This window comes from Semicossyphus pulcher, unplaced genomic scaffold (assembly GCF_022749685.1).
Source record: "Semicossyphus pulcher isolate SPU_LCO1_2020_fin unplaced genomic scaffold, fSemPul1.0.p SCAF_9, whole genome shotgun sequence".
Taxonomy (NCBI): Eukaryota; Metazoa; Chordata; class Actinopteri; order Labriformes; family Labridae; genus Semicossyphus; species Semicossyphus pulcher.
Genome location: NW_027211770.1, coordinates 23,867,968 through 23,884,712, shown reverse-complemented (window position 1 = coordinate 23,884,712; position 16,745 = coordinate 23,867,968). Strand labels below are relative to the sequence as shown.

Genomic DNA, 16,745 nt, shown 5'->3' with positions numbered 1-16,745 from the left:
TGCAGTATCCTAAGACCAGAGTGAGATGACTTATTGACAAACATTCAACAGGAAAATGAGGAAGTTGCTTATCTGATGATGACTTAACAGAGAGCTATTTAACATGGGGCGTTGTAAGGCCATATGAGGCCATTTAAGGACCCCACTCCTGCCTTAAAACTTTCAAACAATAATACAAAAATATGAAATATGAACATGAAAACATTTCAAAACGACAATTCACTTGCACATTTTTAACATTATATTCCGAGCTTTATAGGAAATGAAAATGTCTGGCCCCCTCGGCTCTTCTAAGAAGTAATCAAATAGACACAAACTTTCATATTCTATTGGGGACAGGGAACAAGTTGCGACAAAATTAGCCCCTATGTACAAGCTATAATTAAAGTACATATCTGTCGTCCAGTAAAATGTGTTTTGTTACTTTTCTTTGCTGTGTGAAATCCAGTCTTGCGTAGCCGGGTTCTGCTTTCTATAAATAGCGGGCCACTTTGCCTCCAGGGGCTCATGAAAACAACAACGTCATGACAGACACACACTCAAACAAACTCCTCTAAAGGAACATAAATACAGTACAGAGTTTTCTACAGTACGCAGGATATATGAACGACATCGACAGGCCTGGATTGAAATGTCATTGTGCTTCTGGTGACTTTTGTTTGATGAACTTTGTCGACACGCAAATTACGAGTATTGTTCTTTAACTATGAACCTGTCTTACCTGTTCTTCTCTCCTATTTTCTCCCTCTCTCCTCCTTCTCTCTCTCTCTCTCTCTCTATCTCTCTCTTCACTGTGTGACCCATCCTACTCCTTGCTGCTGACTTGCCATGACTAGCCCCAGGAAAAGTTGCTCAATGTTAATGTTTGACAAGTAGGAAGAAGGGCCACGGCTGCCATATCTCGGGCTCTTAGACAAAACAGCCGCACTCTTTCAGTTCTCCTTCTACTTCTACAAGTTTTTACTGTGAGCTTCGTGAAAGAATTACATATTTCAATAGGAAGGAGGACGACAGACAGATACCATGGGTGAGTCAGCTTTATTGCTTTCTTATGTACTAGTGGAATTTTTTTGGATATCTTGATCTTTTAATCTTCTCGGCTGTCTGTTTGCTAGAATTCTGAGTATTTGATGGTAAGACACAAAGAGTAAGCGTGAAGTTATGAAACAAATAAGTTTGTGTCTGCACAAAGGTATATTTTGATTGGCATGCAAACCTAACTAAAGCATTGGTATATGGAACCCTTTGCCCAGCTATGCATAGACTGTGTATGTGTGTAGGCATCTGCATTTGGAAACTATGGTAATGCTCCCAAACAATGTGTGAGCTGGAAAACCTGCAAAAGCTTTCTGACTTTTCTGTGATTTGTTGATTTATCAGTTTAGTTAAAATTGCAGGTAAACACTTGCATAGATGTTTTTTCCATTTGTAAAGAGTGACAAACTGCACAGTTTATCTGTATGAATCTACATTCCTTTGAAGCCCGTATTCCTGGCTAGCCTCCAGAGAGGTTTGTCTGGGTTTAGAAATGTCAGGCCACATCACTTGTGCAGCACGTACTGCAGCCTTTGTGCGAAGGATCTAATTTTCTGCCCCATTTGCGGCTCTCACTGTAGAGGTGCTGGTGCTGATCGACTTCGAGGGCACCATGGGAGACGAGATCACAGTGAGGATGGGGGATGTGGTCAAAAACGTCAGCAAGGCCAGCGAGGAGGGCTGGCTGGAGGGGGAGCTGAGAGGGAAGAGAGGCATCTTCCCTGCTAACTTTGTCAAGGTCTGTTACCACGATGTAAACCCCAATTTACTTCACTGTACTACACTGTTTGTTCGTGTTTATCCATGCGGGTTAAAATATGCATGTTTTTGGTTTTTCATTACAGGAGGTGCCAGTCTATTTGACAGGTGACAGCAAGAGGGAACCACGAAGCCTCAGACAAAGTAAAATGCTAAGTTATAAGTTCACACTTTCCTTTCTTCACTGTTAGCAGCTTATAAAACAGAACATAGCTAGTTAGTTATTTTACTTGCCAAGTTCCTCATTAGATTTTAATGTCCTTGTATAAGTGAGAATTTTGGACCCAAGATTTTTATCAGGCAAATACTCTTTTGTTTCCATATTCAAATATCTGCTCCTACTTGTAATATTTACCCACAAAGGAGTTCACTTTTATACCATTTTGTACGGAGATTGCATCAATGACTTTGAAGTTATAATCTCAAAGATCTCAGTTTCGTTCTCTTTGGCGGCACCTATGGCGATAAACGGTAATGGCGGGAGCACACTTCCCAGATATCCAGACAGTGTCGCATGTGTGACGTCCACGGTTGGCTCCGGTTGTAACTCTTGATTTTCCTCGCTGACGGTCGCTTTCCTTTTCAGACTGTTTGCTTCATCTGAGCGTCGAATTTGTTTCTTTTTCTTTGGATTTTCACTTATTGTTGAACTTGTATCTGTAGTCATCGATCTTTTCTTCATTTGTTCAGCCATAGTAGATTACTGTTTACTCGCAACACTTTACAGAGACGGGAAAAGCAGCCGCTTAGCTCCGCCTACCCTCTCTGGCAGACCAACCACTGCTGGCTGATGGAAAACGCGTCACTAACTGGGCGCCGCTTGTGATTTTTACTGTGAAAGTCGCACCAGACAGCCAGTTTGTAATACTGCAAATGCAAAGGCTTTCATCAGTCAGCCATAGGCTCAATCGGTGATAGTGTTACTTCATTCGGCAATAAATAGTGACTTAACAGACATTTATTTAAATGAAAATCTACGAGATTATCACTTTAAATAGTCCTAATCTGTATTTGGAATGAAACTCTTAATTTGGAAATAAATATTTTTTTTGGAGAGTTTAGAGTTAACTTTCTTTGACATCGCAGTTTCAGGCAGATTATATAGAGAGATGATTATATTAATGCACTAAGTAATTCTACTGTTGAAAAAATCTGCATACATTTCAATATAAACTTTTCACTTGCAGTCGACTAAAATTAAAGCAGTTTCTCTTCTGCGACTTGTTCCAAAAACAGGTGTCTAAAACTGTGGTTATGCTGATGCATGCACTCAGCAAGACAGTGCAGAAGGAAGCTGACTGTAAATACATGTCTACCACATCCTCACCACACAAATCTTAATTATAATGCATGAAAAAAGGAGCAGTTAAAAACAATCGGTGTCTTTGATGGATTAGACATGAGAGGGACGTGAATGATGGCTTTTGTCTTAGCGCTTTCCTGTTGGGATTAGCCTGCCTCCTTTCAAGGGAAGCACATCATTAAACTGTAGAGCTGGAGTTTCTTCGTCAGTATTGCCAGTAGATTTTAAACTCTGCATCCGTCTGTTAATGTGGCTGCTGATTCTTTGTGTTTCCAGCGAAGAGGATGAAACAGACGAGGAAATGCGAAGTTGCGTTCGACTACGACCCCATGAATGAAGATGAGCTTGCGCTGGTTGTTGGGGAGACTATAGAGATCATCAGAGAGGTAGAGTCCCTTCTTATTCATGCATTAAATCACATGTGAGCTATAGCTGAAGCTGTTGGTAGCCAAAACCTCGACATTATATTTATATCAAGGTGTGGTGTTATGTAAGAGAAATCTTCCCAGGGTAAATAAAGAGGGTTTTTCATTAGGTAGTCACTGATTGTTTGGGTATCACACTCCCTTTGTATTTGGCCGCCGGGCTGAAAAAGCATGTTTCCTGGACAAATCACTGCTTTACGGAAATGCAAGCGAACTGATCAGACTAGTTTTGAGACTTTGTGTAGTCAAGATCTCACACATGCTGACTGTATTTACTGGAATGTAAACTGTATCATCATTTTTAAGTGCTTTAGCAAAGTTTAAACACAGCAAAACAATACTGATTCAATGTTTTCTTACGTACTTTTTTCTGTGCTTTGTCTCTTTCGGCCGTCATCCCTCAAACAGATTGAAGATGGATGGTGGATGGGGATGAAAAACGGAAAAGTTGGCGCATTTCCGTCCAATTTTGTCAAGGAAATATTTGTCGCTCCTAAAGGTTGGTGAAGCCAAAACTTCTGTGTATTCTTCCTGATGATTTTTCTGCATGTGATCTAAGTAAACATTGATAATAAGCTGAAGTAAATATTGGCGAAACCTCTTTACAGAGGGAAAGCACAACGAGGGTAAGGCAAGGCCCAAGCTCTCTGACGCAGTGTTCAGTAAGGAGGTAAGTAATGCCGACATTAAGCTACTCACATATGAATTGTTTCCATTCGATTGTATTCATGTGCTTTGTTTTTGTCCTCATAAAGATATCTCAAAGGGCAAGTGTGAGGAACAAAGGAAAGCAAAGTAAGTTCACATGTTTTTGTTGTATCACGAGCGGTCTATTCTCCAAAGGCTTTCAAAAGTAGCAAGACAGGTAGAGTAGATAGACAGGTCTATTTATACCCGGGAACACACGTGTGTGTGTATTTCCCGCACATTTTCCTGCATGGTTTATAGGTGGGGTCAAATCTACTCACATCTACAGTCGGGTGTTTTGATCAATCACTTTATGGGGGTTACGTCAGACAGGAAACTCTTCAAGGGATCAAGGGTTACAACTTTTATCTCCAAATGCTACAAGCTCTTCTTCTATTCTTTGAGCTAGTAAGGTTGTATAAAGGATGATAAGACTAGTCACCATTGTTATATTCTCGTAGCAGATTCTCAGCACTATAATGTTCAGGTAGTCATTTTACTGTCTTTTTTTTTCTTATATTGCGTCTCCTCAGTTGTGGAGTGTTGCCAGGTCATGTTTGACTACAAGGCCAAAGCGGAGGATGAATTGGAAATGAAAAAAGGAGAGGTTGTGGTGATCCTGAGAAAGGTTTGAACACATGTGTTGTATTCTTATTTACTGGCATTATTTCTCCCATGATGTCAGGCTCATAAACACCTCTGGGCGCTCCTTGCAAAGTAGCTGCACAGCTATATCATTGTTGTTTTTCCAGTCGAACCAGTTGAGTCACCTTCAAGGAAATATAATGTACCCCTGTGCACAATGACGCACATGTTTTCAGTGACACACATATGGCAGCAGTCCAGATTATATGGTATCGCAAAGAAAAAAAGATTCGTGAGACGTCTTGATGCTAAAATTGATGGTGATGCAGCCGACTCTTGCTTGACCGCTTGGTAACCTCTTGCGCAGCAATTTCACGTCCCACAGGACGCTGCTGTTGTGTTTGAGCTTCTAATGCGACTCTTTCATCTCCATCTGAAGGAAACAGACGATGAAGGCTGGTGGGAGGGAGAGCTAAACGGACGCTGTGGCTTCTTCCCTGATAACTTTGTCATGGTGATACCACCAATGGAGAGTCTGCAAGTGAGTGAACCACAACACTGTCTCAAGACGACCCTTGTTGGACTGGACCTTCCCTGTAGACAAGACATTCAACTTTTGATGACTGTATTGTGCTGCTATGAATCCATGGACCTACTTTATAGTAAATCATATCTAATATACTTGTTTTTATTATTTTGAAATAGCTAAAATTATGCTAGTATATCTGCAGCTGTCTGGTATTTGTCTCACAGTAGCAAGTCAGTTCACAGTGAGTCAGGGTTGCCTTCAGCGTCCACTGTTTTGGAATTACTCACAGAAAATTCCCTCAGTGGAAAGAGTGTCAAATAGAGATGCCTTTTATTCACACGGGGACGTTCTTGCCAACCTGTTGACTTTTCCGTTTCTCCTCTAGTCTGGAACCACAAGCCAACCGCCTGCGCGAACCGGCGACAAGAAACTGCCAGGTAAGAGAACGGCATGTTATGTAGCAATTATCAAACTCGGCAGTGAAGGTACAAATGCTGTTTGACGTGTTTCAGAGGTTTCCCTCTGACTCACGGCTGCTGGCTGGAGTGCTGTTTAGCCTGGCAGGGCAGCTTGGCGGTTTGGACTGTGACGGACTGTTGTTTTAGCAGATGGAGAAATTGGCAGCACTATTGGCTTGGTGATTTTCAGCATGTTGAAAAAGAAGCCAAAATGGTCCCCTGTTCAGTGTCATTATATCACCGTGCTGCTGAAACGGCCCTTCAGTATGGTTCTAAATACTACTCGACAATAGTCATACTTCTGTTTCCTCCATTTTTATCTGTGCACTCAGTCGTAAAGAGAAACTTCAGAGCACTTCAATCAAGTTATACACTTTAAGGTCATGTACTCGATTGATTCCATTCCACTTTAAATATTTTTACTCCAATACAATTTGAAGTAAATTATTATACTTTTAACATCAACACATTTGTCTCCCTTCTTAAGTTACTTTACAGAATCTCATTATTATGACAAAACATTATGAACTAATACATTCTGATGTAACGTGTAGATTAAGCTGCTCAGCAGAAGGGCTGTCAACGAATATTTTTAATTGGAATATATAACCAAATTGTAGTAAAAAACAGACATTCGGTAATTAAAAATAATATTTGATGTTTAAAAAAATCAGCCCTACCACGGCTGCCTCGTAGCTCTCGCGAATCCGTCCTACTGTAATGATTTTGTTTATTTTGCAAGGTGTGGGAAGCCTATGTTGATCTTTTAAAAGGCAGGTTTATGTTTACATAAATACATCTTTGCAAGTAGGTTTGTCTCTCGTTGTATTGGTGTGCCCTCTTGTAGACATATTGCGCAAAAATAGAATTTTTTAGAAAGAATAATGCGTCATTTTTAGCCAATTTTGACAGCACTACTCAGCAGTACATAAAGCAGTTACAGTAAGCTCCATTTCTACCAGCAGCAACATGAAACTAATCCTTAATATATCCATAGTTGTAGTCCAATAATAAATATGGTTCTGAAAAAGGTCGTTATGCAAAATGGGGATTTTTGTCTTTTGGGTTTGTTTTCATGTACCTGTATACTCGTGGATAACATTTTGAGGCAGGGCTAAAAGAAGTATATCTACACAGAGGCACTGCTACTTTAATGGAAGAAAAAGAGGAGCTCACCACTACAGCATCTGCTCAGCGACAGTCATATGAGTTTGCAGATGACTGATACATAATGAAGCATCACAAGATATCTGTGACATCATGTGTTTGCATATCACAAGTAGAAAATGTTTATCTAGCACCATTAGACATGCAAAAACTTTTTTAACTGGATTCACGTTGTAGATTGTGTTCGGTTTATTACCAGCTTCAATCAAAGGATATTTCCTGGTGGAAGATTTTCTTTGTATTAAAAGTAGTTTTAAATTAATTAAATGTCTTTGTAATAGTATTACATGAGTACACAAACATTTTCATACTTTGGAACAAGAAGATGTAGACATCTGCCAGCTCGACAGAGCAGGATGTGGCTTCCTTCAAGCTGCAGCTGAGCAGTGTTGTATGTGGTGCAATATGCAAATTAAACACATTTTTAGTAAGAGGGAAAAATGTCAACTTTAGACTTCTTTGTTTGGATACTCCAAATGCATTCTCACCAAAACGTGTGGTTTAACAGGCAGGTGAAAAAGTGGTGTACAAAGTGCTCAGCTAATCCACCTGAACATCAGCAGCACACTCTCATCATTTGTATTGCCGCCACATTGCACTCATTACGGCTTTTTTTTTTCCCTACACAGTATCACAGGAAGAATAATTTCACAGGAAGTCTGAGACTATAGAGAGATGGGGGATGGTTAGGCTGGTCATGTGACACAGTTCAGGAGTCTTGGAGGAAACAAGGGGGTGGGCGGGGGGGACGAAGGAGAGCTCTGTCACTGAGATTTTCACAACCAGCGCAAGAAGCAGCACTTTGAGCTACTACTGCTGTGTGGATGGTTTGCTTGAGAGGGAATGTTGCACAATGCTTTGAACACTCAAGGTAGGCGTGCTGTGTATTCATTCAGTCTGTATTACATCTTAAGCGTTGTGCAAAGTATTCTGATCTTGTTCAGGAGCATTTCTACTTCTTAGATGTTTGCTTTTATTTATGTTTTAGAGCTGTAATCTTTTCTGTTTGGAATAAGCACTTTAATCGCATGGCAAATAACAACCGCTCGAATAGGAACTGAATTCATGCGTCTATTCTCTCAGTCTACAAGGCAAAAGTCCTCTCAGGCGCTGTATTTTTTTCTACGAGCGGAGCCGGAGCGACTGTCCCTAATGAACTCATTGAGACTCTTGGGAACTGTAACTGCGCTGCTATTGGATGCAGCTGTGACCCGACCTGCTCCAGTGATTGTGCACAATCTTTGTTTCCCATGCAACAGCTCATAAACTAGATCACAGTTTAATTAAAATTCCAGAAAACAATGTTTCCCACCACGTTAAACCGCAATGCTTTCTGGGGTAAACAATGCAAATTCTTCTCTTTTGAGTAATAAAGTCAGCCTGTGGCTTTTAACTTGCAGTGTGAAAGTTGCTTCAAGTCAAACAATAACACAATGATGATACGATATTGAATGAATAGAGTGCATCAGTGCTTTACATGAGAAGCACACCTTGCATGAGGTGTGAAAGCTGTTTTCTACGGAAGGCAGATTTGCTGAGCGTGCACGCTCTCTTTAGCAACAACCTGCTCTATATTCATGCTGCTACACACAATGACACCTGCAAGCCCTGCAGATTCAGAGTGCCTTCGACGTAGTATCTTAAGGATGCATTTTTAAGCTGGCCAATAGACTCAACTTCTTTAATTTTACAAAAAGCAGATAAAATACTTTGTGTACTTTTTCAGTGAAAAAAGAGGCCTCAGCGATGGACAAAGGTGGTCCAGCAAAGACAAAAGGTATAAATGGCGGTGGCTTTTGTTAAAAATTAATGATATATTCTGCTCAAAGAGAATTCATGCAGTTGAATAATGTCAGAAATCTGCTCTATAGATGATAAACCAGAGGTGAAGGACCTGAGAAGCAACCCTCCAACCAAAGTCAAGCTGCCATCCTTCAACAAGCCGAGCCCGCCTCCAGTCAAAGACAAACCCAACAAGGTTTTGCCCAAGTAAGTGATGCCAACAGCTCATCTACATGCACAGCCACCAAAGTCTTGCTAGAGATAATTCTCCGAGTCAAGGCCATGAATAGTGATTAATCTGCAACCTTTTTTAGAGCTAAAAGCCTTTAGGAAATGTCAGGAGCACTTTCTCGTCTTTAGTCTGGCAACGGGAGCGGCGCCTTCAGATGTTAAAGGTTTTAGTCGCCGTCACCAGTTGCCATAGTGTCCTTAAAGAAGAATGCCAGGATGCCCGACCTTTAGCGTCTCAGTGGAAACTCTGGGATGAGTCAGATCGGGCCTAAACAGACGAGAGCAGCCCATTTCCTGTTTCCTGAGAAAAACACACACAAACAGGCGCACACGCACACACACACATGACTGAGAAAACAAAAACGGCCCTGTCTTGAGGGGGCTGCTAATGGAGAACAACCTTTTACTAAAATGTGGTTCCAAGGAATTATGTTTGGACGGGAAACCTTCCATAGCAGCTTACTTAGGAATCTTTTTAATGTCTTTGGGGGAATTAACAAAAGGATTGCGGGACTTCTGCGCCCACGTAATCTGTGAAATGACACAAAAGGGTTGGGTAGGGTTGAATGCACTTCAAAGTGTGCTTCAGTGATCATGACAACAATTCCACCTTTTGTGTGATCAAAAGAGTATTTGTCTGTAAAAACATTCTGTTGATAATATATTGTCATTATTATTATAATCGGGAGACACATCAGCCCGGGGCTGTGCGAGGCTCAACCCCGGCACACGGGCACACTTTTATATGGACGAGCTGCTGTTGCACGCTCGTTTAAATAAATGAAGCTTTGTTATAAAGAGTGAAACTACACCTGTCGAGTCCGGACTTTACAGTAAACTGTCAAAAGAGCTGCCCCCTCCTCTCCCTGCTCATCATCAATCTGTGCATGGAGTTGAGATCCGTCAGTGTGCGCTCAACTGATGCATGAGGGCGCAGCACCGTGCAGCAGAGCGGAGGTGGAGCTTCTCTGCACAGTCAGACACAAAACAAGAGCAAACTGCACAGATCTGCGAAACTTTATGGGTGTGTTCCGGACCTTGAGACGGGGCAGATAGCAGGGGGAAATTATGTGCAATTTATGGTGCTTTATTGTCAAGGTTCTTCCCCTCCAGGCTGGGTCTTAATAAACCTGATATCAGTTCCAATCAATGCAAAATGTTATTGAAGTCGAGTTATATTTGAGATTTGAAAGTGAAACATGAGCCAGGACAAAATGAGACAGAGAGATGTCAAGATTTCAGTTGTAATGCTCTGCACCTGCACCCGCTACAGGAAACCACATTTAGAGTTGTTTTTTTTGTGAACTAAAGCCTTTGAACCAATCTCGATCAAGAGATTCTGTCTTTTTTCCCCATATGCCCCCCGCTTTTCATTTACTTCTATCATAGGCTGACATAAATCAAAATCTTCTTTTCAGTAGAACCAACGGTGATGTGGCTCCCGTTTCATCCAAACAAGCGGAGGAGAAAGAGGCCGACCAGTTTGATGGCGTAGATCTGCAGACTGAAAAGCTGAGTCATCCGACAGCAAACAGAGCCAAGCCCCCGCAGAGGAGACCACCATCAGGCCTGGTCGCAGCAGTCAGTGACAGACTCATATTCATTCACTTCTTTTTTCTTTTTTTTTTTTATGACAACTTTTGCTTGAAGTGTGGACAATGTGGAAGTGAAGCGTTACATAGCAGAGGCAGGAACCAGTGACAACTGCTGAACCACAGCAATAATGCTAACCAACGTTAGCAGATGACCTTTGCAACTCGAGATTATCACTGCAACAATGAGGCTACTCCCTCCCTTATCTTTTGCATACTTAGGTAAAAGGTACTTAAAATTCCAGCAGTGGAGCAAGACAGACATAAGTAAAACACAAATGAACACAATGAGCTGCATCTTGAAGCCAATTTGGCTCTTTGGTGGCATGCTCTCCTGGAATAAAGAGACATATTTTCATGTCAAATTATACCCTGCACAACTTGCCATGTTAGGGGAAAGGATTTTCTAGGCTCTACGGCTCAATTCACAGACCCATTCTGCACAAAGGTTTAGCATTCCTTGCAAGAGAAACAATTTCTGCACTTGCTCTCTCAGTAGATCAGAATGCAATGTAGCCACAAGACGAGTTAGAGCAAGGAAAAGGCCCCTGAGATCGACACATCCCAGGTTTTCATCAGCAACAAGTTTAGGCCTGATCTAAAGGGGTTGTCAGAAATCATACTGAAACATGCAGGTATCGTAAATCCCTCAAATATCCTTTTATTGGTTGTAATTGGCTGCTCAAGAGTCTGATAGGTGTTGGCATAGGTTAGGAGTGAGAATTCCCGAGGGAGGTCGCGAGGGATGACTATTAGCGACGCTTGCTTTAAACGCATGGCTTGTGCTCCTTTGCAGGCCCAGAGTCGGACTGAGCAGACAGAACCAGACATAACATCCAAAAAGTTCCAGACAGAGAAAAAACCTGGCTTACAAAAGGTTTGCCACATGTACAAAACATGAAAACTCAGAGTGAGACTAGCTCTGATGCAGATGCACTGCACATTTTACGATTAAGCATTAAGCCAATGAGCATCAGTGGTCCGTACGATGTCATGCAAAGCCTCTTATTCTTTGCAGAGTACAGAAAATCTCCTGCCATCACCTGCAAAGCCTGATCCTCGACCCAAGACGCCGCCTCCTAATCGCCCGGCACCACCCAAAGTTTTTGTGGATGGCAAAACTGTGACCAATAAAGATGAACCAACTTTGGAAAGCCTGCAGGCTGAAATCAAAGAGCTGGGGATGGCTCTGGAGCTGCTACAGATGCGACATGAGTGAGTGACAGACATTACGTAAACATGAGCAGCTGATTCAGATTATCCAAGTCATGTTTAAAAAAGGAAAGCTACTGTATTTTATAAAACTCTTTTCTTCTTAACCCACCCATCCGAAATTAATTTCATGTGTTTGTTGACACTTGCCAACACAGGAAGTGACTAATCAAAAACTAAAGGAGAAGCACACACTATGTACTATGAGAAAGAGGGACTGAAAAAAAGACAGATCTTTTTAATCTTTGGTCTCTTTGATGTGCTTTTAATGTGAGGCATCACAGCGGCCCGGTTGGTAAACATGAGGCTTGCTGTGTGTAGTTGTAGACGCATGATTTCCTGCCCGCTGAACATCCTGCACCCGCCTGTGATTTCAGAGTAGATTAAGAGACAAGAAAAAGCACATTTCCATTTTTGCTCAGCAGCATAATATGTAAGAAAATACATAAGCTTAAAGACCCTATGTTGCCTTATTAGACCTTTTCTAAGGACTGTGTAGATGTGTACAGACTGGGCTTGATTGACATCTCTCTCAATCCTCTGTTAGTTCTGCTGCAGCTACGTTGCTAGAGCTAAAATGCTAAACAATGAGCTGCTGTAAAGCTGCATAAAACTAAAGGGAGGTGCAAGATTGAGAGATATTGTCTGTTGCTTCATTGCATCATATTGCTACATTGCCACATTGTCATGTGATGCAATATATGACAGTATAAATATATCAATTATAGCCAATTCAAAGACATGTTAAGTAGCAGACCCTCCCGGTCTTAAAGGGATAATGTCAAAAAAGTAGTTTTCACTACTAAATTTAAGTGATTAAGATTAAGCTCATTTGTATTGATCTAATTAATCCCAACTACAAAAGTAATATTCTAAACTAACAGACTTTATTGTTTAGTTTGAAGTTGTGTGTATCTTGACCTACTTAGACAAACCCATGTCTGCAACCTCCCGGTTTTGTTTCCGTCTCTCTTGATCAGGCGAGACATACAAGAAGTGAAAGAAGAACTGAAGGAGGAGACAAACAAACGAGTGGCACTGCAGGTCAGTAGGCATGCCTTGAGTTTTGCTTGAGTCCGCGAATACTGGCTGCTCTATATTGCCACAAGAAAGCATACAGAAGCTGAAGTCATGACTGTGGTATAACAATAAAATAATCTCTTTCTTACAGGAGGAAGTGAAAGCTTTGAGGATGAGGCATTAACATCCAACACAGACTGTGACCTGGCTGCCTGTCTGTCTGACACTGTGCCGTGCAGGCTCTCGCACTGCAGACTTAAACAAGATGAACATTTTTCTGACGTGGAATGGGGACGCAAAAACACAAGCCAGCTCTCCCCACTGCAGACACACAAGCGAGAGCTTAATTTGAAAGTTCGACTTAGGATCAAGCTAACCCTGCACTGAACCGGAGAACCCTGATCCTTCAAAAGACTTCTACTGTTGAATTTTTACATATTTGAATGCTGGAAATCCAAAATACTGGTCTTAAGGGGGTTATACTTTTATTTTTTTTATGTTGTTCTCTTTGAACTGTCACCTTTATAACTTTTATTATGGGTGTTACTGTACCATTAACATTAAAATAATGAATGCATCAGCAGAAAACATGTAATATATGCACTTGTGCATAGGAGGAAATATTGTGATGTCTTTTGCAAAGACCTTAAATATAATTTTAAGTCATCCAAGGGGCTTTGTTACCTGAATGTTAATACATGACATGCAGTGCCTTGTATAAGTTTACACCTCCCTTGGACTTTTCTACGTTTTATAGTGTTACAACTGGTTTCCAAGAGACTAATTTTAGCTTTTGAAGCTCCTGTGAGGAGTTTTTTCGCTGGTTTAGAAACAGACTGAAATTAATTCTGATGATTCTTTAAGACCTACAAATGCAAACCAGCCAATCAGCAACAAGATTGATTATTTCTACAGAGTTATTTCAATGCCTGAAACCGCTGGTGGGGGGTAGGCCTCAGACGAAGCGATTAACTGCACGCAGCAAAGAGATAAAGGTACGGCCTTGTCCACAGGGGGGCGCTAAAATCGGCACAAACCGAAAGTTCCTCACAGGAGCTATAAGCATTTAGATAACACACAAGAGCAGTCCAAAAAGCAGACATCTGTTGAAAAATTGGTTGCACATGAGGCTGTTATGGGTTTCACAACAAAGCATTCAAATCTTTTCATATATTAAGCTGTAAATAATTTTCAGTTCCATGTTCCCCTCTCCCACTTTCAAATTAAGCACAATTTGGTCCATTACATACAACCTAAAAACCTAAATCCATTAAAATTGTTGTAGTAACTTGACAACATGTGAAAAGTTCAAGGGGCAAATACTTATGCAATGAAATGTACTAACAAAAACATGCAACACATGGTTTTCTGCACCAGGACGTAATGCAGCAACGATCCACTGGGGGGCACTGTGACACAACTCTACACACAGAAGTGCTTAGCTCCTCAGAGGATGCTGGATCATTGGAAGGGAACTGGTACTAGTGATCTCACATTGTGGAACAAAAACAGACTTCATTCAGAAAGGTACATATGTTAAGATTTATGCAAATGCAGGATGTTAATGAATAGTGCTGTTGGAAGGCTTTAGGAGTTATACAGAGGTTGTGGCTTTTTAGAAGTTAAGTGGAAAAGGCTCCTGTGTCACTTAGAGAAAAACTGACTCACTCTGAAAACTCTGAACACAGTGAGTCATTGCGATGGATGTAGAGAGCGTGGGAAGAGAATGAATGAGAAATTCTTTGCACCCACCAGAGGCAGAGCTTCACCATATTTTGGCCCACGCCATTGTCAAAAAGTATAGATTTGGTTTTGGCAGCGCTGGAGGTAGTAGGGGTGGTGTGCTCCTGTCCAAGCCTTCTAGTGTTGCCCGCTGTGGAGAACATCTGGAAGACATCTGGAGCTCATCAGGGACCGGGCGCTTCTCAAAGTGCCATGGGAACGTACTATTTTTAAAACGCGTGTTGAATAATGGTCATTAAGGGAACACTCCTTCTTGGAGAGGGGACAAGGGGTGAAACGAATGAAACTAAACAAACAAAGCAGTAGATGATATTGCAGACTTAGCTGGATTTTTGACAGATATGAAAAATTAAAGCCCTTTCTTTTGTTCCACTCCTAAAATATTCAATAAAAAAAATACTCGATAATGTTAGTGATGATGGATGCTGTTTACACTTGAAGGCACTCCTACAAATGATAACAAACACCATGTATGAATGTTTGACTCTAGGAAGAAATGGAGTACTGTAGGTTTCAGAAAAAAAGGGCACAGCGCAGTGCAGTCAGTGCAGGGCGGAGAACTGAGTGTTGAAAACTGAAGCAGTTTGGAGCTCAGAGGTCAAACACAAAAAAATCCCCTCAGAGTTAAAATTAGAAATCGAGAAAAAAGGAGCTGAACAGTTCGGCTCTGTCAAAAGGGAGAGCGGGTAGTTGCAGAAAAAGTATGCATGACCTCATCGGGTATGGTTATTAATCTGCCGCATATTTAAAATTCTATTTAGATACAGATAGAGAGGACTCGTATGGTGGATTTTGGACTCTGAAAAGCAACTATTTTGACCTTTACAACAATAATGATCAATCTAATACAGTTGTAACACAGCATGAATGAAGCTATAGATGTTCTAATCTCTAAAGGCTGGTACTGGAATCAGCCATAACCACATAGACAGTATGATCAGTGTATTCCTCTTTGTACAGATCTTTCCCACAATGTGTTGTGGTTCAGATTTATGGCTTTTCCTAACTGGATTTCCCTCATGTTGATGTTCACTTAATTTTATCGCCGCATTGTCCCATAGCTGTGTAATCATAACAGGCCAAAATATGTTGCTTCTAATTACATAAGCATCTTAATTACATCCTGTAAAATGAAAAAGAAACTACTCATATATAATATTTAATCGTTGGTCTAGTAAAGGTTGAAGTAGACGCCATTCACAAACATAATTGCACAGCTACTTCAAAGAGTCCACACCATCAACGCCACTGATTTCTGAAAGCCCCTGACCACATGAGAGGCTTTTCTAGGACCTCAACAGAGGAGACTTCAGTGTGGGCTCCATCTAAAAACAGAGCAGGAACCAAGGCAAACCTGAAGCCTGTCTGCTCCACCAACAGTTTGAACTCTGGCGGAAGTTCATGGCCTGTCTCAATCCCAAAACAATAAAGTATACAACAATATCACAGCAAAGGGATGTAAGACGAAAGTTTATGGCTCGCAAACTTTGAAATATGCCATACAGAAATTAGTATTTACTCAATTTTCCCTTTTGTATGGCTTTATTGACATGCCAAGAATTCACACTTTTCAAACTAAACCACAAAAGCTCGACACGTGTCAGTGTCCAGGAAAAACAATGACCCTGTGTGTGCAATTTATCAATGTTTTGTTAGCAGCCAAACATGTCAGTTAATCACGTGGAACAGATTTATTAGAGTTGATATTGGCCATCAAATTTCTGACATCTAAACTCCCTGTGAGCATGCACTAAAGTTAGAGCTGCAGAGTTTGGGAGTGAAATTAATACACTCCTCCAAAAACCACATAAGATAGTGTCAGGCAGCAGCTATTATGTGAAACCAATGTACTATGTTTAGATCATTCTCATGCAAGGCACCACAGACAATTAAAGGAATACAACACTACAATATGATGCGATGTGATAGAAGGATTATCCGGTTAGTAGCGTCTTTGTGTGGGCTGGTTCTTGTATGGACAATCCTGAACAAAGCACCTCCAATCGGCAAATATATAATCTAGTATTCTGACATGACTCTAGCAGAAGTACAGAAGAATAGCAAAGCAAGCTGTCACATAAATAAAGCAGAAACATTTCTAAATACCAAGCCAAATGAGAAGAAAATGTGAAAATAGCCCTGTTTCTAGTGAGACAAAAGCCATGCCGTGTTCCCCATGAAGCCAATATTACAGTTAAATAACTATGTAAATAGGCT

At 41.0% G+C, this 16,745-nt stretch overlaps 1 protein-coding gene across 4 annotated transcripts; it reads left to right on the top strand.

Annotated features, from left to right (window-relative positions):
• Nucleotides 1-620: 620 nt before the first annotated feature.
• sh3d21 (SH3 domain containing 21) lies at nt 621-13,456 on the top strand. 4 transcript variants are annotated; one of them, XM_069656582.1, is made up of 18 exons: nt 621-648; nt 837-1,027; nt 1,617-1,774; nt 1,881-1,938; nt 3,374-3,483; nt 3,931-4,021; nt 4,131-4,192; nt 4,278-4,317; nt 4,743-4,837; nt 5,234-5,335; nt 5,709-5,760; nt 8,675-8,725; nt 8,820-8,937; nt 10,383-10,542; nt 11,350-11,430; nt 11,572-11,768; nt 12,746-12,809; nt 12,937-13,456. In XM_069656582.1, the coding sequence occupies exons 2-18, from the start codon at nt 1,024-1,026 to the stop codon at nt 12,967-12,969; spliced, it is 1,476 nt and encodes a 491-aa protein (XP_069512683.1). In that variant the 5' UTR covers nt 621-648; nt 837-1,023; the 3' UTR covers nt 12,970-13,456. The 4 variants fall into 4 exon arrangements, with proteins under 4 accessions (XP_069512683.1, XP_069512684.1, XP_069512681.1 ...); XM_069656580.1 differs by having other exon boundaries at nt 622-648; nt 10,380-10,542; XM_069656583.1 differs by lacking the exon at nt 11,350-11,430 and having other exon boundaries at nt 10,380-10,542.
• The last annotated feature ends 3,289 nt before the right edge of the window (nt 13,457-16,745 follow it).

Excerpts from the sequence above, each read along its gene's own strand:
- sh3d21 (XM_069656580.1), top strand. Across the intron at positions 3,484-3,930 it reads CTATAGAGATCATCAGAGAG|ATTGAAGATGGATGGTGGAT; the intron begins GTAGAGTCCCTT and ends TCCCTCAAACAG. Across the intron at positions 4,838-5,233 it reads TTGTGGTGATCCTGAGAAAG|GAAACAGACGATGAAGGCTG; the intron begins GTTTGAACACAT and ends CTCCATCTGAAG.